Genomic DNA, 21,864 nt, shown 5'->3' with positions numbered 1-21,864 from the left:
CTGTGATCTCTAGTAACTATTATCTCTATCCTTAGCTACCAAGATACCAGGATAGGTTATGATCTGACCCAGTAGCTTTTGGTAAATTTATTTGCTCTAAGAAAGAGTGTATGTATTGGGCATGCACAGTAGCCAAGTCCCCGCTGAACTGAGTGGATTATGTATATTTATCATACCCTGTAATTGAACTTGACAATTTAGAACTAATTGGTTGAAAACATTAAATTATAGATTAACACTATAATGAGCAACGAAAGTGTATACTTTGCTGTCCAGTAGGACAGTTTGTGTGCTGTTTGGTCAATTTTGTGAGATTAAGTTGAGAAATCTGAGTGTTTTAAAGAGATAGTGGTAAATGTGTCCATCAGTGTTTGATTATTGCATAGAACACCTTTTAGTGTCTACTTCAGACTAGCTGTTTTGGAACTATTTTAGATACAGCACTCTTAAAATTTTTTCAGATATTCAGAGTCCTAATATATATCTGACAAAAATGGAGCGGAGCAACTCTTGTTGGGTGAATGGGAGTGAAGGAGCCAGGCATTGTTAAGAATTTGTCCTGCTTATACTCCTCTGTTTCTAGAAACCTCTCTGCCACCTGTGGGCCTCCCTACCTCTTCTTTAGAGCCTCAAATAAGAACAGTCTTGACTTAAAGACCTAAGCTAAAGGAAATAATAATTATTTTACTGGAGTGAGTAACTTTTAGATAATTTAGCATTAGATATATACAAATACTTTTAATATCAAAAGGTAAAATATATTTCTTAGTGTCTACTCGCTGGATCTTAGATTTTTAAAAGCATCTTTGTAATTTAAAAAAAATATATTGGCCTTTTCTTCTTGAAAAAGTCTTATAATTTTAAAAAAAGATAAACCAGGGCCAGGCGTGGTAGCTCACGCCTTAATTCCATCACTTTGAGAGGCCAAGGCAGGCGGATAACCTCAGATCAGGAGTTTGAGACCAGCCTGGCTAATAGGGTGAAACCCCATCTCTACTAAAAAAAAAAAAAAAAAAAAAGCGACGCATGGTGGTGGGAGCCTGTAATACCAGCTACTTGGGAGGCTGAGGCAGGAAATTGCTTGAACCCAGGAGGTGGCGGTTGCAATGAGCCAAGACAACCTGGACAATAATAGCAAAACTCTGTCTTAAAAAAAAAAAAAGATGAATCAAAAAAATCAACACAAGGAAACTGTCTTGATGATTCTGTGAATAGTTTATATAGGATTAATTTTATGGTATGCCATTCTTGAATTTGTAAGAGATTACTCTTTTATTGTTATAATATAAAGCTCCAAGTTATGATGTCTTCTTTGTAAACCATTTTTTGTTTAGAATACTTTCTATGCTTTTGAGAAAAGATGAAATTATATATCTCTTTTAAGTTTTTAAATTAAATGATGTTCAAGGGAAAACCACCCAGTTTCCATTTGTATGAAATGTATGTATGTTTTTGGTTGACTTGCATATTAGTAAATCTATTTTCTACCCTTTCCCATTGAAGTTACAGGTTTAGCTACAAAGGGGTGATGGAAGTAACTATTTATTTTCCTTAATAACTATTTTCCTTAATCAATATAACACTCTGAGGCCAGGTGTGGTATAATGGGATTCATGTCTGTAATCCCAGCGCTTTGAGAGGCTGAGGTGGGCAGATCACTTGAGGTCAGGAGTTGGAGACCAACTTGGCAAACATGGTGAAACCACGTCTCTACTAAAATTTTGTATGAATACAAAAAAAAAAAAAAAGCTGGATGTGGTGGCACGTACCTGTAATCCCTGCTATCCGGGAGACTAAGGCAGGAAAATTGCTTGAACCCAGGAGGTGGAGGTTGCAGTGAGCTGAGATAAGGCCACTGTACTCCAGCCCAATCTCACTGGGTGACACAGTGAGATTCAGTCCCAAAAATGTAAAAAATAACCCTCTGGATTAATTTCTATTTTGTATTTCTGATTAATATTTCCACTACCTCCAAATAAGTGTGGGTAATTGACAGTTGTTCACACAAAGCTTTAGATAATTCTATGATTAATTTTTCATCACTTTAGAAAAATCTCAGTGAGCATGCCTGTGTTGTCAGGTGTTGACACCATTACTGCTAATAAAATAAAAATATTAAGCAAAAATAGTAACTGTCCATTTTCAGTTAGCTTTTAAAACACTAATTGTAAAAGCTTACTTGTAGTTTACAAATGACCACGTATATCTTTATTTCAAGGAAATTGTGGGTTACGGGTTACTTCATCTATTTACCCATAATAGTATCTGAAATAGTTAAAAGAGTGTGGATCTGGGTTTCACCACTTACTAAGAGTTAGTTGCATAATTTTGGGGGAAAATTTATAATGTTCTTGGGGGGGTGTGTTGTACAGCTCAAATATGATATTTGACATACAAGCACTTAATAGACTATAATGTGCTTTTGGCAAAGTAGGATGAAAGGAGGTATAGCATGAGCCCTGGAATTTGTCTGAAGTCCTTGGAGACTAGAGTAAAGCACCCATAAAGACTTGGATCTCCACTGAATAAATCATGACCAAGATATGAAAAGTCAGTGATTAAGTCAGTATTGATCTCAGTCTATAGCTTATAGCTTTTCTAATTTTCTCATTTTTTTTAAACATATTTAAAGAAAGTGTGTATCCCTCTCAAGTTTCTGACATGTCCTTATGCTGTTGAGGCCCAAAGAGAATCTCTGAGACTCCGATGAGAATTAGTGAACAATGGAAGGGAATTAAAATGAGAGAAGTCTGAATTATCTGGTTTTATTGAAGAGGGAGTGCCTACGGTGAAAAGCATACTTCAGGCTGTTTAAAATATCCTTTTTATCAAGTTCTCCTGGCTTTCGCGCTTTGCTCCAAACACAGATCTGAAAAGGAGTATTTTTGGTAATTGTATTTAAGGAGTAGTTTTGGTAATTGTAATTTCTCATTATAAATTAATAATTAGCCATCACATACATCTTATGTACTTGGTATATTAGTCTGCTAGGGCTTGCAAAACAAAATATCACAGGGTGGGTGGGTTAAAAAACAGACATTTATTTCTCAGAGTTCTGGAGGGAAGTTTAAAATCATGGTCCTGGCAAATTTAGTTTCTGGTGAGGGCTTTCTGGCTTGTAGATTCCTGCCTTCTTTGTCCTCACATGACCGCATGCACGCGCACGCTTGCGCGCGCGTGTGTGTGTGTGTGTGTAGGGGTGGGGGCTGGGAGACAGTGAACTCTCTGGTGTTTCTTCTTTCTTATTTAATTTTTTTCTTTCTTCTTTTCCTTTTTTTTTTTCTTTTTTGAGACAGTTTCGTTCCTGTGGCCCAGGCTGGAGTGCAATGGTGCAATCTTGGCTTACCACAATCTCTGCCTCCCGAGTTCAAGTGATTCTCCTGCCCCAGCCTCCCAAGTAGCTGGGATCACAGGCATGCACCACCACGCTGGGCTAATTTTGTTTTATTTTCAGTAGAGGCAGGGTTTCTCCATGTTGGTCAAGCTGGTCATGAACTCTCAACCTCAGGTGATCCGCCTGCCTTGGCCTCCCAAAGTGCTGGGATTATAGGTGTGAGCTACCATGTCTGGGCTTTTTTTCTTTTTTCTTATCTTATTTTCTAATCTAGTCTTTAGAGAGTTGGCATCTCTTCTTATAAAGACACTCATTCTAACAGATCAGTGCTGTACCCTTGTGACCTAATTTAACCTTAAGTGCTTCCTAGAGTCCCCATCTCCAAATGCAGCCACATTGTTGTTTAGGTCTATAACATGAATTTGGGGGTATACAAGAATTCAGCTTATAATACTTGATTACCCTGTATCTGCCCCTGACAGGTGGTTCATCTTATGCTTTTTTGGTCAAATCACATTTGGGGACATGCAATGAGTTGGGTCAGCTATGGTGGCACACTCACTAAGAGTGTCATCCTGAACTATCCTGCGTCACCTGTGGGATACCTAGACATTCTATGGCTGAATGAGATAGCACATTTAAATATTTCTATAGTTTTAGTCGTTGGCATGTCTAAATCTAGTCTATTTCTCTGTAAAATGCGATAATAACAGTAGTTCCTTAATGTTGTTATTGATCATAATTGTTTAAGGGAAAATGTATTTTGAACTATAAAATGCAAAGATTAGTTATTTTTTATAAAGATGTACAATATTCCTTTTATTGTTATTTGCAGAGCTAAGGACTTGAACCCAGATCTTCTAATTACAAGTGTAAGGCTAAGTAGCCAAACACATTCATTTTTTTCAGGATAATTGTAATTCTTCACAGGCAAGCACTCTAGGGGAAGTTCACACAAGTTTTATTTGCACTATCTCATGTAGATAAATTGAAATACTGTGCTTCTAACGCTCAAGCTCTGCTAAGGGACAGACTGCCTCCTCAAGTGGGTCTCTGACTCCCATGCCTCCTGACTGGGAGATACCTCCCAGCAGGGATCGACAGACACCTCATACAGGAGAGCTCTGGCTGGCATCTGGTGTGTGCCTTTATGGGACTAAGCTTCCAGAGGAAGGAACAGGCAGCAGTCTTTGCTGTTCTGTAGCCTCTGATGGTGATACCCAGGCAAACAGGGTCTGGAGTGGACCTCGAGCAAATTCCAGCAGACCTGCACAAGAGGGGCCTCACTGTTAGAAGGAAAACTAACAAACAGAAAGGATTAGCATCAACATCAACAAAAAGGACATCCACTCAGAAACCCCATCTAAAGGCCACAAACATTAAAGACCAAAGGTAGATAAATCCACGAAGATGAGGAAAAACCAGTGCAAAAAGACTGAAAATTCTGAAATCCGGAATGCCTCTTCTCCTCCAAAGAATTACAACTTCTTGCCAGCAAGGGAACAAAACTGATGGAGACTGATTTTGAAAATTGACAGAAGTAGGCTTCAGAAGATGGATAATAACAAACCCCTCTGAGCTAAAAGAGCGTATTCTAACCCAATGCAAGGAAGCTAAGAACCTTGAAAAAAAGATTAGAAGGGCTATCTAGAATAACCAGTTTAGAGAAGAACATAAATGACCTGATGGAGCTAAAAACATAGCATGAGAACTTTGTGAAGCGTACACAAGTATCAATAGCTGAATCGCTCAAGTGGAAGAAAGGATATCAGAGATTGATAATCAACTTAATGGAATAAAGTATGAAGACAAGATTAGAGAAAAAAGAATGAAAAAGAACAAACAAAGCCTCCAAGAAAAATGAGACTGTGAAAAGACTTAACCTACATTTGATTGATGTACCTGAAAGTGACGGGAAGAATGGAACCAAGTTGGAAAACACTCTTCAGGATATTATCCAGGAGAACTTCCCCAACCTAGCAAGATGAGCCAACATTAAAATTCAAGAAATTGAGAGAACGCCACAAAGACACTCCTTGAGAAGAACAATCCCAGGACACATAATTGTTAGATTCACCAAGGTGGAAATGAAGGAAAAAATGTTAAAGGCAGTCAGAGAGAAAGGTTGGGTTACCCACAAAGGGAAGACCAAAAGACTAACAGCAGATCTCTCTGCAGAAACCCTAGCGGGGGCCAGTATTCCACATTCTTAAAAGAATTTTCAATTCAGAATTTCATATCCAGCCAAAGTAAGCTCCATAAGTGAAGGAGAAATAAAAACCTTTACAGACAAGCAAATGCTGAGGGATTGTGTCACCACCAGGTCTGCCTTACAAGAGCTCCTGAAGGAATCACTAAATATGGAAAGGAAAAACTGGTACCAGCCACTGCAAAAACATATCAAATTGTAATGACCATTGACACTGTGAAGAATCTGCATCAATCAACAGGCAAAATAACCAGCTGGCATCATAATGACAGGATCAAATTCACACATAACAATATTAATCTTAAATGTACATGGGCTAAATGTCCCAATTAAAAGACACAGACTGGCAAATTGGATAGAGTCAAGACCCATCTGTGTGCTATATTCAGGAGACCCATTTCACGTGCAAAGACACACATAGGCTCAAAATAAAGGATGGAGGAAGATTTACCAAGCAAATGGAAGGCAAAAAAAAGTAGGGGTTGCAGTCCTAGTCTCTGATACAACAGACTTTAAACCAACAAAGATAAGAAAAGACAAAAAAAGGTATTACATAACAGTAAAGGGATCAAGCAGCAAGAGCTAACATGTATGTTTATTGCGTCACTATTCCCAATACAAAGGCTTGGAACTAACCCAGACCCGATGGTTTGGGTTAGTTCCAAACCATCGGTGATAGATTGGATAAAGAAAATGTATCAAATAAACATCATGAAATACTGTGCAGCTATAAAAAAGGATGAGTTCTTGTCCTTTGCAGACACATGGATGAAACTGGAAACCATCATTCTCAGCAAACTAACACAGGAATGGAAAAGCAAACGCTGCATATTCTCACTCGTAAGTTGGAGTCGAACAATGGGAACACATGGACACAGGGAGGGGAACATCACACACCAGGGCCTGTCAGGGTTGGGGGGCTAGGGGAGGGATAGCATAGGAAAAATACCTAATGTAGATGATGGGTTGATGGTTACAGCAAACCACCATGGCACGTGTATACCTATGTAACAAACCTGCACATTCTTCACAGGTATCCCAGAACTTAAAGTATTAAAAAAAAAACCAAAAACAAAAAACCAGAAACGCTGTGCTTTGCTTTGTGAATTATGGTATTTAAATTCAGCTGCTAGTGGTTGATGTCCAAAATAAGATTTTGCTTAGTGGTATGTCTAGAGCCTACAGAAGAATAACCTTAAGACTGGAAAAATATATCTTTCAGCCCAGCAACTTTATATAGTGCATATGGTAAACTGTATAGAATGTTAAGGAAACCTCCCATATTGGCTTACCAGCTGGTATTTTTATAAAAAAGAGGATTTTATTTAATATCTAAATTTGGAGGGAGGTAGGAGAGGAAAGTAAAGAAAAGCTTTGGATTATTAAAGGAGTGGGAAAGCTATTATTTACACTGCTTCAGGGATGAAAAGGAGAAAATGAGGACTCAGAGGGAGTGAGATTATATAAAGAAAAATACTATGATGTTGCTGTGTTTTGTAGGAATATTGATGCTGCCTCTTTGCTTCAAAATGTGCTATCCTGAATTACAAGTGACCTTTAGATATTTGATTCTACAGAATCATGGGAGCTCCCTCAAATCTGGAGCGTTTGCTCAGACTAACTATTGCTTTATGGTATCTCTCCTACGTAGGAAATATTTCAGTGGCTTGTTTTCAGTCCTACAGAGTTTTAGTCAGATACTTTAGAAAACAGAGCTGAGTTCCTGTTTGAAAAGATTTACTCACAGTGTTTTGTATTGCAAAGTCATGCTCCTAAAAGGGTGTCTTTAGAGCCACAGCCCTGAACCAGGCTAAGAGGCATGGAGAAGAGGAACACAGGGCTTCTGAATCCTGGCTATGCATAGATGTAGGTTAAAATTAAAATATTACTAATCTTTACTTATCTGAGGTAGTGAAATGTTGGAACTTGAACTCTCCATGCTTTTTAATAAATTTTTTTAAAAAAGAAAACTATGAAATTTCAGTGTTGCTATTTTTACAAAAATTTGAGACGTAGAAGTATTGACTTAATATGAGAGGATGTCTTTAATAATTTCGTGTAACATAAACAAATCTTTAACTTTTGCTCATATAAAGTTTGTAAAATTTAAACTCCCTAAAATAATGACAGCATTGAGTATTGAGATTTGTAATAATGTAAATTAATACATATAACCCTTTCTTTTATATGTATATTATCTTAATATATAATGAAAATAGTAAATATTAAGGTTAAGGCAAAGCCATATAATCTTAATTCATCTAACAGCTGCCTCTTGTTCTTTATTTATTCCATTTTTAAAGTAGTTTACAAAAGAAAAAATTTGTGTTAATGCCTTGATATTAAATACCAGTTCTTAGAAATCAGGAAATTCCTAAATTATACTTCCTCTAGCAATGATATGTCAACATTATTTCTGTAAGTGTAGTTATATTCAATTTTCCTGTTAAATATATACCTTTAAAATGTTATATAAGCCAATTTAAGCAAGTTAATATTAGAGTAGAAGTGTAAACTTTGGAATTTCCTGACTTTTAACATTTTACTTTCTGCTTTGTTTTGGTGAACTGGATCATGCAATTTAATTTATACAGTTAGTATAAATATATTTAAAGAGCTAGTTTTTGTTTTCAGCCATCACATTATGAATAGCTTGTTTTTTAAAAATACTAATTTTCATCCTCTATAATGAGAAGTACTTGGTATTTGCGTTCCACTTTTGGTAGCTTTTAATTTTTACCTTTCCAGCTATGATCTGAAGTCATTCCAAAAGTTATGGTCTGTTCTTTGTTTTCAGTAGAGGAGTTATAGTTTCATAAATTATCCACCTTCTCCAGATACATTGTAGAAATACAAACAGAATTGCACGTACCAACTGCAGAAGCCAAAGCGTTGGGTATCACCTTCCTTGTTCATCCATGTTTTTTCCAATTGTTTTTGGGATTTTTGTTTCGTTTTGTTTTTGTTTTTTTTTTTTTTTTTTGGAACAAGGACAATCATAACACAGTAATATTAATTCATTCCTTTATTCAACAAACATCTATTGAAAGTTTGCCATATGCCATGTACTTCCAAGTATTGGAGATACAGCTCTAATCAAAGCAAAGTCCTTTTTCTCTTAGATCTTTCTTTCTAATAAGTGGAGAAAGAATATAGATTGAATAAGTGTATACTCTATCAGGTTGTGATAAGCAGTATGAAGAAATATTAAGTAGGGTATGGAGATGGAGACCAGTAGAGGTACTATTTTAGACAGGGTCTAAATAAAGTCAGGGAAGGCTTTTCTTCCTGGTAAGATAATATCTAACTGGATACCCAAAAGACATGTGCATGCCTTAAGGAAAAATAATCCAGTAAGCAGGAACACCAGGTGCAAAGGCCCTGAGATGGAAGTGTGCTTGCTATATTCCCAGAAGGAGGCTAGTGAGAAGAGAGGTTCAGATGATATGGTGAGAGTAATAATGGGTGTGGAGGACATGGAATTCTGTATTGCCTTATAGGCCTCGGTAAAGACTTTGAAAGACTTTGAATTTTCCCCAAAATGGAGGATTTTTAGCAGAAAAGGTACATGATCTGAATTATAGTCTACAAGGATCATTATAACTATTGTACAGAAAACAGATTGCAAGGGAGCAATGACATAATGGATAGATAATCAATTCATAGGATAACCATTCAGTCAAGAGATGGTAGTGGTTTAGACCAGAATGATCATGATGGAGGTAGTGAAAGAGGAATTCCAAAATACTTTTAAGGTAAAGATGGTAAGATTTGTTTGTTAGATACAAAGCGTGAGATAAAGTGAGTCATTAGAGGTAACCTCAAAGTTTACCTGGATAACTTGCCAATTGTTGCTTTTACAGAAAGCCTTTCCTGACCATTTTTGTTTTTTTTCTAGGTAGTAGCCACTCTTACGCAATTTTTAATCAGAGCTAACAATTGTCCTTTAAGTCTATTAATGTGTCCCATTTTAACTTCTCTATAAAGAAACGGTCAACTTCTTAATGTTTAGTAGAGTTTGACACTCCTTTAAGTGATTTAAAAAGGTAGATTAACTTTTCTTTCTTGTAAATAATTATATCTTATGACAGATATAAAATAGCTTGCTGACTAAGAAATGTGGAGAACCAGTTTGCTCGGGAACAGAGCTCTGTGGTCTCTCATAACTATTTCCTTTACTTCTGAGGGCTTTCTAAATGCCACTTTCAGAGTGGACTTTTCCCATCACTTCATTTAAAACACTCACCCATTACTTTTATCTCTTTACCTTGTTTTATTTGTCTCCGTTGTATTTATTATATGATATGTATATGCTCGTTTCTTATTTTTGGGTCTGTATCATCTCACTAAAATACAGATTTCATAAGGGCAGTGGCTTTAAAACAGCTGCTTCAGCTCAGTGGGCTATAATAGTAAGTTACCATAAATAAGTTGAACAAATCTATGGTTTTAAATAGGTGTCCTTACATCACATAGTGGGTGTTTCTTAAATGGCAGCCTGAAAAGAATAATGGGTGTCCTTGTACATTGCCAGTGGGAATGAATATAAAATGGGATAGGCACTCTGGAAAACAATATGGCAGTTCATAAAAAAGTTATTCGTAGAATTACCATATGACCCAGCATTGCTCCTTCTGGGTGTATTCTCAAAAGAATAGCAAGGACAGATATTTATATACCCATGTTTGTAGAAGCAGAATTCACAATAGCCAAAAGGCAAACCAGGTATCCATTGGCAGATGCATGGATAAACAAAATACGATGTATGCATGCAATGTGATATTCTTCATTCTTAAAAAAGAATGAAATTCTGGCATATGCTGGAACATGGATGAAATTTGAAGACATTACGCTAAGTAAAATAAGCCAGTCACAAAAGGACAAATGTATGATTTTATTTTATGAGATACATAAAGTAGTCAAATTCATAGAGACAGAAAGTAGAGTGGTAGTTGCTAGAGGCCAGGGAGAATAAGGAATAAAGAGTTATTGTTTAATGGAAACAGAGCTTCGGTTAAAGAAGATGAAAATGTCGAGATGGATAGTGGTGATGGTTGCACAACAATATGAATGTACCTGATGCCACAGAGCGGTCTACTTAAAAATGGTTAATTTGGTAAATTTTATGTTATGTATATTGTACCACAATTTAGAAAAAAAAAAGTTCTGAGCTTGAACCTCACATTGACCTTGTTGGCTTTCTGGACTTACTCACTGTTTGTTGGTTGGTTGGTTGGTTTGCTTGTTTGTTTGTTTGCTTGTTTGATTTTTGAGACAGATTCTCTCTGTCTCCGGGGCTGGAGTGCAGTGGCGCGATCTTGACTCCCTGCAACCTCCATCTACAGGGTTCAAGTGATTCTCATGCCTCATCCTCCCAAGTAGCTGGATTACAGTCGTCTGCCACCATGCCAAGATAATTTTTTCTATTTTTAGTAGAGACGGGGTTTCACTGTGTTGGTCACTCGACTGGACTCGAATTCCTGTACTCGAATTCCTGGCTTCAAGTGATCCACACACCTTGGCCTCCCAAAGTGTTGGGATTACAGGTGTGAGCCACCATGCCTGGCGTGGACTTACTCACTTTCTGCTCTAGGCTTTTACATAGAATCGAATCTGAAACATTTAACCTAACGTTGACTAACATGCGGGTTTGCCACTATTATCCCAAGTTCTGTAATTTTGTACGTCTTCATTTTAAAGTCCCTAAGCTCATGTTGTTAATGGTTATTTTCCCAATGTTTTACTTTATCATGTATATAAAATTCTTACTTTAAAGTCACAAATTCCACTTTCTGATATTGCGGTTCTATAAGGTTGTAGTCTTAATTGGTGTACATATAACAGTTACTCAGTAAGTTACCATAAATAAGTTGACACGGTGGTTCACACCTGTAATCCCAGCATTTTGGGAAGCCAAGGGAGGAGGATCACTTGAACCCAAGAGTTGGAGACCAGCCTGGGAAACATGGCAAAACCTGTCTCTACAAAAAAAAAAAAAATACAAAAATTAGCCAAGTGTAATGTTATGTGTCTGTAGTCCCAGCTACTCAGGAGGCTGAGGTGAGAGGACCACCTGAGCCCAGGAGGTTGAGGCTGCAGTGAGCCATGACCATGTCACTGCACTGCAGCCTGGGGGACGGAGTGAGATCCTGTCTCATTCTCCTATGAGACTCTTAATGGGTGGTTTACTTTCATTTTTTCATTATTTTTTAAAAAATTTCCTAGTTATTGGTTCTCGTGTTTTTATTCTCACATCATAATATCATAAGTTATTTATTTCTTATGACTGTTGTCAATATCTCTCTGAATCTAATAAGACAAATCACAAAGTAATTTTAAACAAGGAGAGTTTAATATAAAGAATTATGAAGCTATGATATGTTAGTAACTATAAAAGTGTAAAGAGAACTATAACAAAGATACTAGGCCTGAAGGAGGAGAATATTTAAGGAAGGAACAGCTTGGAAGAGGGTCCTTCCCCAAAGTTGGAGTTCAGACCTTGTTAGTGAAGGTATAGTCCGCTGGCGCCAGAGTTGGTCTGTAGTTGTTGGGTAAGCAGGAAACAATCTTTTGGGGTCACAGTCAAGCTGAGGCTCCTGGATGGGCTTGCAAAGGTAGTTACAGTGCCATTGACTGGTGGCATGTTCTAGAATATGTACTATTGTGTTGGGAGAGCCTCAGAAAGATGATCAAGACAGGGATCCAATGGACAAAAGGATGGAGATGGGAAATTTGGAAGGGGTTGATGGTATTGTGTGGACCAGAAATAAGCTGGGGCATTTTGAATGGGTTTTGAGAAAAGAAAGCGCTATATTTTTCTCTCTCCTCTAGTCTTCATATATTTAAAATACATGTAAATGTAAATGTTCTTTCCATTAATATCTTTTCATCTTGATTGCTTTAACTGAAGCTTTTATTATCTCCATCCTAAGGGACTGCATTATTCTCCTAATTTATCTTCTTGCCTTCAGAATCTTCCTCTCCCAATCTAGTGTCATTTTTATAAAACAAAGTCTGATATGATACTTACCTGCTTTAAAATGTCTTAGTGATCCCCCACTGCAGAATAATGTGACTTTGAAGGGTCAAGTTTCTGCCTATTCTATTAGTTTCTTTTCATCCCACTGTCCCGTAGTCATCCTAGGAACCTTCTGCATTCAACTTTCCAAAGATTTTCAAGCATCATTTTCTTCTCCTTTGCATATTTTGTCCCTTCTCCTTCCTTAACTTTGCATCTGGAAATACCTATCAATCTTTTAAAACTGATATGCCACCTAGGGTTTTCTTGTTTGCCCAAACCTTCCTCACTGCTAACTGACCATTTCACTTTGAACATGCTTTCATTTGTTTAAGTATCTCTCATCCCGCTTTGTACTGAGTTTTGCTCCCTATTAATCTCTTTTCTCTTGCAATTTACACAGCACATAGTGGGTGCTTAATAAATGTTTGTTATCTGAACAAATAAACCTGCATTCTTGGCTTTAATATTCTTTTACTCAGATAATATGAGTGTCTACCCCAACTTAAAAAGATAGGGTTCAGAATGATACATACTATACTTGAGAGTTATTTGGGCCCTCTGTGTTTTATGCCTGTAAAAGAAATAAAACCTTATTTCTGTAATTTCTTAATTTTCCTAATGTTTAGATATTTCTACATGATAGATAAAGCAAGTTACAGATAAGGAAAGTAAGGTGAAAATGAGCCAACTGCTTAAATGAATGATGGAGTTGGAATAGAAACCAATTCATTTTGGATTGTCTTCCTTTGTTCTCACTACTATTACAAGATCACTTAGATAAATATGTATTTATTGAGCCCCTACTATGTAACAAACATTGTGTTAGACCTGTGATTCTAAGTTTTTCCTACCTCTAAGATTCTCTGATTAGTTAGTAAGATTTAAGTCTCAAACAAAACTTCATAAAATTGTTCTAAAGTAGGTAATTGTGTTACATATTTGGAGTTATTATAAAATTGCTATAAAATTAACACATATTAAAGTACAATAAAATCCCTGAAGGCACAAAAAATGTATCTTGGGTATGCATATGTACATATGTGTAAATATTTATAATTTAAAAAATTTGTACATAACTATAATAAGGGGGATGATGACCCCTGTTTGAATTCCTGTCCCTGAAAACATTCATCATTCTAATTCCTAAGAAGCACTTAAAATTATAGTACCAGGAGATAATACCATCTCTGGCCAAGTTTACTTTCTGGTCTAGATGGGCCTTTTGTAGTTAGTTGACTCTGCTTTTCTGTAGCATTAAGCAAAGTTGGTTTATAATAAGGTTTTAGCATAAAGGTTAATGCCCTGATTTATTCTCAGAAGTGGTTAGCTGTAGTTGATGCAGATAGCCACTAGAATGTATTCATATAAACATCTTCCATTTTAAAATGTTAAGAAAATATACCTTAATTATTCAGTTGCATTAGATACATGTTATTCAGCAATATGCCTGAACCAGAGACTTAGGGATTTCAGATGCTCAGTTGTTAAAGGAATACAAAATGTGCTCATTTGTTCAAGGAATACAAAATATGCATGTTTTAAAATGCAATACATCATGCTTCTGGCCCAGTGTTTACCCATGTAATTTTATGATTCCATAACCAAAATAAAACAGCTGAAAGGGAACCATTATGTTATCAAACACTATATCATACCTTGCTGAGTTTGCAAAAATGTAAAGCATAATACGTAATTTTATCTTCAGGAAGTTTATAACCTAATAAATAAGATTCAATACACATAAAACCTTTAATGTACAATTAAGTGATAAAGTATTAAGACTATAAGTGTTCTAGGAGTTAAATAATCTTAAAACAGTTTTTAGAGATAATCTAATTAAATATCTCATTTTATTGATGAGGAAACAAAAGTTTGGACTAGCTGTTTAACTCAAAACTCTCCCCAGTGTTACACTACTGGATAATGTCAGAACCAGACTAAGAACCCAGGTTTCCTGACTTTCACCTTGTACTCTTTCCATTTGTAAATACCCATAAGTCTGTGTAGAATGGGCTTGATTTGAGGCATATAGAAGAAATGAGATATTATGGGTAGGTCATAATGAGAAGAGCTGTTCCACAATAGAAGGGACAAGAGGAAGCTTAGAAGATCTGGCACAGAGCATAGGGAGTGGCCTAATAAGAGTAGAAGGTACACAGTAGAAATTAATTTCAGTTAGTATCCTGGGTCTGGATTGAAGAGGTCCTTGCAAACCAGGTAGTTTTTATGGGGTAGGCACCTGAATGCTTTTGTAGATTTCTTGATCAGAATGACTTGATAAAAATTATATTGGTTTTATCAACTTTGAAGCTCAGTTTGATGGTAACCATGAAGGACTGAAGTACTATTGAGGCAGGAAAATACTATTAATGACTAGTGAAAGAAGTTTTATGGATCTCACATGGTTTCTGGAAGACCAATAGATGTATTTATTACTATAGTAACACGTAGAAAAAGGACAGACATTTCTATGTGGTCCTTAGTTCTCTCTTTTTTTTAATCCAGCGTGTCAGTCCTTTTATATTTGCTTCCTAATTATGTATTTACATTTTCTTTATTTTTCTTAACTATGTATCTGAGCTTTATGTTTTTTTTTCTGAAGGTTTTAATTAAAATCAGCTTTACAGTACGTTGAATTGATTTGGCCTTCTTTTTCTCATGATCCTGTTATTCAGTGACTATTTTCTTCAAATATTTGTTTCCATTACTTTTGTTAGTTTTATAGACATATTTTTAGTAGTTGCAATTTCCCATCTACCCAGCCTTTATGGGTTGATAATATTGGTTAACATTGACTCCTAGGGTACAATCTCATCAATTATGTAGGTGTAGAGTTAAGATATAATGACCACCAAGCCTAAAAAAGCAACATCAACTTTTACTCCAGTAGCAGTGGAGTCATTATTTACCAAAAGAAAGCAGATTCAGCAGAGATCTGTTGGAATGCCTATGTTATGCTCTATTAATCTAAAACAGTTACATGATAATTCTCTAAGATTGAGCTGTTTTTAATAATTATGTATGAGAAAACATTTTATGGGCTTTTAGCCAGAAGAGTTTATATATAAGTGGTAATAGAGGAACATTGTTAAATTCTTGAATCTTGGAGGCAACGTGATATAATCGACTTTGGGGCTCTGAAATCAGCTTTGTATTCTGACTCTTTCACTTACTAACTTTGTGACTGTGGGCAAGTTACTTGACCTCTCTGGGCCTTAACTTTTTGCAGATGAGAATAATATAACTTCCTGCCAAGAATTTTAAAAGAATAGAAGGCAGTTATATAAAATGTCTGATAAAAGTTTTGGCACATACAGGTTTCTTCCCAAAGATGAAAAAGTCCTACTGCTAAGTATAGAAAGGGAGATACAAGTAAAGTGTCTTCATTATTTGTTAGAACTTTGTGCCCATAGGTCCTTACATTGTCTTAACTTATGTGATCTACAGTGATCTAAAGTAGGTTGTGTGGTCTTAAGAAAGCATATAATTTTTACCTTTTTGTACAGCTTGAACAAAAATGGTCAGTTGTGCTCTGAGGTCCTAGGTGTCTTCTAGATATAAGTAAGTGGGAAGAAGGACAAGAGGCATTTAACAGAACCTCAGGTCCTACTTCTAGCAGAGCAGCTGTACTTTTCTGTTTTACCATTTGCATTTCTGTATAAGATATTGATTAAACAAAGGGGTCTGTGTATTACAGAAAGGCTTGAAAAACCAAAAGCAGGGTCAAGCATTCTATTTCTTGACTTACCTTTTTCTCAGATTCTACCCTGCTTTCTCCTTGGTGTTTTAAAGTTTGTGGGAATGGGTGCAGTTGGGGTGGGGATAGGGAGGAATTGCATTCTGTCTTACTGCATGGATTTCTCAGAGAACAAAACATAACAAAAGGACAAGTGTCCTATGCAAAGAGGACGTTCCTGGTAGAAAAATTCCTTGACCTCCTTAGCTCTCGTGTTGAACTCTACCCACAAAGAACCATGTTTGGAGACTTCATTACAGATTTCCAACTGTGAAATAACAAATCCAGACATCTTGCCTCTGATTACTTCCTCCTATCTGACTACATTGAGATCTCTTTACTAGACCCTTATTATTTTCATTACCTTATCTATCTTAGACTCCAATCACTTTACTCTCATTTCAGTGTCTGCAAGAACTTTTCCCATTAGTCATCTTTATATCAACCAGCAAGAACTGTGACCCTTGATAAATCTTACCTGACTTTACTGCCATCAAGCACTTTTGGAGAAAATAACACATTGGGTTAATGATTACCTATAATTTCCTGAGGTCTGGGTTCCACCCTTTTTAATCATCTGAGGAATTTTTCTTTCCTCCACCTTCTCCCTGTAAGCTTTTCACTGTCAACATTTAAACATATACAAATAAATCCAAGAATCAAATGAAAGTAACAAATTAATCAACTTTTTGTTTCAGCTGCAACTCCCTTTCTCGCCCCACAGTCAGATTTTTTAAACAAATTGTTTATTTTCATGGTCTTTAGCCCATTCCAGTATAGCTTCTGCTCCCATAACCCAAACTGCTTTTGTAAATTTGTTTCACTTCCCTACTTAGTACTTAACAGCTTTCTCATTACCTTCTGATAGTCTCATATCCCTGACATTATATTTACACAATTCTATCTTTCCTTTCTAGCTATAAGCACTTTTTTTTCATTTCATGACTATGGTTAATAATCTTCGTCTCTGGGTTTTTGCAGGTTCCATCTTTTAACTGGCAAACACTCTCCGCTTTCCTCAACTCCTCCCACCTAACTGTTCAGTTATCAGATGTCATCTTCCAAAGCAGGTTTACCTTGACCTGAACTGGCTGAGTTCTCCTGCTTTATTTATACCTTCTCTACACAGCACTTGTCACATTTGTAATAATTTGTTTATCATTCTTTCTGTGCCTTTTAATGTTGTCTTCTATAGAGTAGGGATCCCACTGGTTATAGGACTGGTTACTTGAAGGGAGTTCAAAAAATATTTGTTGAAGAAATGACTGAATAAATTAACAACTTTAACCTTTCCCAGTCCAGTGCATCAATTTTGTCCTTGGCCTTATTAGAGTTTCTTTTCCTTAGCAGCATAATGAATTTTAAGTGAAGAAAAACTGTTAGTTATTCCACTAGAGTTACTAAGCACTGTAGCCCGTAGTGCATCATAGGTGCACAACATATATACTTTCCTTTATTGTCCTCTGCTTTTTGCTATAAAAAGAATAGAAATATGTAATAAGGCCTTCCACAAAATTCAACAGCCCTTTTTGCTAAAAACTCTCAGTAAACTAGGTATCGACGGAACGTATCTCAAAATAATAAAAGCTGTTTATGACAAATCCACAGCCAATATCATACTGAATGGGCAAAAACTAGAAGCATTCCCTTTGAAATCTGGCACTAGACAAGGATGCCCTCTCTCAATATAGTATTCAATATATTGAATATTGAATTCAATATTCAATATATTGAATATTGAGTATTCAATTTAGTATTAGAAGTTGTAGTCAGAGTAATCAGGCAAGAAAAGGAAATAAAGGGCATTCAATTAGGAAAGGAGGAAGTCAAATTGTCTCTATTTGCAGATGACATGATTGTATATTTAGAAGACCCCATCATCTCAGCTCAAAATCTCCTTAAACTGATAAGCAACTTCAGCAAAGTCTCAGCATACAAAATCAATGTGCAGAAATCACAACCATTCCTGTGCACCAATAACAGACTTAAAGAGAGCTAAATCAAGAATGAACTGCCATTCACAATTGCTGCAAAGTGTATAAAATACCTAGGAATACAACTAACAAAGGATGTAAAGGACGTCTTCAAGGAAAACTACAAAGTAGTGCTCAAGGAAATAAGAGAGGACACAAACAAATGGAAAAACATCCATGCTCATGGTTAGGAAGAATCAATATTGTGAAAATGGCCATACTGCCCAAAGTAATTTATAGATTTAATGCTGTCACCATCAAGCTGCCTATGACCCTCTTCACAGAACTGGAAAAAACCACCTTAAACTTCATGTGGAACCGAGAGAGAGCCCGCATAGCCAAGATAATTCTAAGCAAAAAGAACAAAGCTGGAGGCATCACACTACCTGGCTTCAAACTATACTACAAGGCTACAGTAATCAAAACAGCATGGTACTGGTACCAAAACAGAGATATAGACCAGTAAGTAAAACAGAACAAAGGCCTCAGAGGCAATGCCGCACATCTACAACCATCTGATACTTGACAAACCAGACAAAAACAAGCAATGGGGAAAGGATTCCCTGTTTAATAAATGGTGTTGTGAAAACTGGCTAGTCATGTGCAGAAAGCAGAAACTGGACCCCTTTCTGACATCTTATGCTAAAATTAACTGCATCCGGATGGTTTAAAGACTTAAACATAAGACCTAACACCATAAAAACCCTAGAAGAAAACCTAGGCAAAACCATTCAGGACATAGGCATAGGCAAGGACTTCATGACTAAAACACCAAAAGCATTGGCAACAAAAGACAATATAGACAAAGGGGATCTAATTAAACTCCAGAGTTTCTGTACAGCGAAAGAAACAATTATTAGAGTGAACTGGCAACCAACAGAATGGGAAAAAATGTTTGCAATCTACCCATCTGACAAAGGGCTAATATCTAGAATCTATAAAGAACTAAAACAGATTTATAAGAAAAAAACAAACAAACACATTCAAAAGTGGCTGATGAACATGAACAGACACTTTTCAAAAGAAGACATATATGAGGCCAACAAACATTTGAAAAAATGCTCATCATCTCTGGTCATTAGAGAAATGCAAATCAAAACCACATTGAGATACCAACTCACGCCAGTCAGAATGGCGCACATTAAACAATCTGGAGACAACAGATGCTGGAGAGGATGTAGAGAAATAGGATCACTTTTACACTGTTGGTGGGAGTGTAAATTAGTTCAACCATTGTGGAAGAGAGTGTGGCCATTCCTCAAGGATCTAGAAATAGAAATTCCATTTGACCCAGCAATCTCATTACTGGGTGTATACCCAAAGGATTATAAATTGTTCTATTATAAAGACACATGCATACGCATGTTCACTGTGGCACTGTTTACAATAGCAAAGACCTGGAACCAACCCAAATGGCCATCAATGATAGATTGGATAAGGAAAATGTGGCACATCTATACCATGGAATACTGTGCAGCCATAAAAAAAGATGAGTTTGTGTCCTTTGTAGGGACATGGCTGAATCTGGAAACATCACTCTCAGCAAACTGACACAAGAACAGAGAAACAAACACTGCATGTTCTCATCATAGGCAGGTGTTGAACAGTGACAATACAGACACAGGAAGGGGGAGCATCACACCCTGGGGTCTGTTGGGGATGCTAGGGGAGGAACAGCAGGAAGTGGGGAGGTTGGGGAGGGATAATATGGGGAGAAATGCCAGATACAGGTGACAGGGGTATGGAGGTAGCAAACCATATTGCTGTGTATGTACCTATGCAACAGTCCTTTATGTTTTGCACATGTACCCCAGAATCTAAAGTGCAATAAAATATGTATGTGTAAAAATTTTTTTTTAAAATTTCAAATCTTAGGAAGCTGAGTATTTCGTTTCTTATGGCACTTTTAATCAAATCGCATTATTTATTGAGTATGACTTCTTGTATATCCTAAAGTTAAAAAATAATAGACAAGTGAGTCACATTTCTAAAAAGCAAAACAAAAGCTTTGAAAACAGTATAGGAAAACATGTGTTCAAAAGAGACCCCAGAATTTCTGTTTTCTTCCTGAATATATTAGACCCATTTCAGTTCCTAATGCTGTGGAATAAATGAAATGTTATGAAACTTAAAATTAGGAACTATCTGAAAGCTACATGTTTAGCTAAAATATATGGTAAATTAATGAACATACAAAGGAACAGATAGCAGTGCCAGTGTGTTTGTTTTGTAAATTTTGTTTATGTGCAAAATAGTAATTGCATATGAATTTAAATATAATTGTATACATATGTTTAGAAATTTCTGCCATATTTGATGGATTTGTAAATAGTATTAGAATTTCTTTTTCTACAGATATTTTAGTGATTAAAATTAACCTTTATATTAATTGCACAGCTTCTTTATTCATGTAAAAAAATATCCAGCAACCTATCTATATATAGCTGTACAAAGAATGATTTGGACTACTGCTACAAAGTAGGTTAAATGATTTCTAAATTACTTCATGTATTAACACTTACATATATTTATAGGCTATTCTAATTTAAATATTGAACAGAAATTTGGAAATGAATATAGTTTGTTTTTAACTGAGTTGAGAAAGCATAGTATAGTAATTAGATTCTTTTAAAAAAAAAAAAAACAAACATTTTTATAAATAAAATTGCTGGATTCCAAGTATTTATACTTTAATTCAAACAACTTTACGTTGTAAACAATGTTTTTTAAAATATTTTCTTTACATCTTATACCTTATTTTATTGAAGTTATAGCCATATGTCTTGGGCGGAATTCTAAAGAGAGTAATAAGGGACTTTACCCTATAATAACAGAAATAGTTTGGTAATATAGGAACCAAGTGACAGCTTTTCTTTTTCAAATATATAGATTCAGATATGGACAGAAATCTTTAGGGGTGACCTAAAACATCATTATGTCAGTTTACAACAGAAGGTTTACTCTGTTAGTTTCCAGCAGCTATAATGGAAACTAACCTAGATGAACATTGGTACCTACTTTGTAGTAAGTGCCTGATTTTATTTGACCAATTAGTACTCATGATGGAGAGGGAAATAACTTGTCCATGACCTGTTGTGATAAACTCCTAAGGGACAAGCTTTGATTACCTCTTAGGTTTATTGTTTTTGCCTTGTTAAGCCCACTTAAAGTGTATTCTACAGGCAGAATACACTGGGTGTGGTGGGGATGGAATTTTTTTGCTATAATTAGAGCCAAAAATGTTGACTTAGAATAATCCGTTTTTGCCTCTATTCTACCAATAATTGTGTGATATTAGAAATATCTTCCTTGTGTTTCTTTTTTTAATGGAACACTTCACAAATTTGTGCAGGGGCCGTGCTAATCTTCCCTGTATCTTTCCAATTTTAGTATATATGTTATTGAGGTAAGTGAGCACATGGTCAGTCCCTCCCTCCCTCCTTCCCTCCCTCCTCCTTTCCTTCCCTCCCTCCTCCTTTCCTTCCCTTTCCTTTTTCCTTTCCTTTTTCTTTCCCCTTTCCTCTTTCCCCTTTCCCTTCTCCTTTCCTTTCCTTTCTCCTTTCCTTTCTCCTTTCCTTTCTCCTTTCCTTT

General features: G+C 36.1%; 1 protein-coding gene and 1 pseudogene across 6 annotated transcripts in view; one reads left to right on the top strand and one right to left on the bottom strand.

Moving 5' to 3' along the window:
• The window catches only part of COMMD10 (COMM domain containing 10), a 203,730-nt gene that overhangs the window by 79,575 nt on the left and 102,291 nt on the right, over positions 1-21,864 (top strand). Inside the window, exon 6 of one of the 6 annotated variants that reach the window (XM_032273684.1) lies at positions 17,282-17,610. The exons of 4 other annotated variants lie outside the window; for them this stretch is intronic. In XM_032273684.1, the coding sequence (XP_032129575.1) occupies positions 17,282-17,386 (105 nt within the window). In that variant the 3' untranslated portion in view covers positions 17,387-17,610. Of the gene's footprint in view, positions 1-4,243; positions 4,403-17,281; positions 17,611-21,864 lie in introns of those variants that run through there. One more of the 6 variants, XM_032273742.1, reaches the window with a different exon arrangement.
• LOC116554312 lies at positions 21,570-21,691 on the bottom strand (annotated as a pseudogene).

Source organism: Sapajus apella, unplaced genomic scaffold, assembly GCF_009761245.1.
Source record: "Sapajus apella isolate SASKATOON/1434 unplaced genomic scaffold, GSC_monkey_1.0 scaffold1, whole genome shotgun sequence".
In the NCBI taxonomy this organism is placed as follows: domain Eukaryota; kingdom Metazoa; phylum Chordata; class Mammalia; order Primates; family Cebidae; genus Sapajus; species Sapajus apella.
The sequence above is the reverse complement of the archived record's forward strand: the minus strand, read 5'-3'. Positions and strand labels throughout refer to the sequence as shown.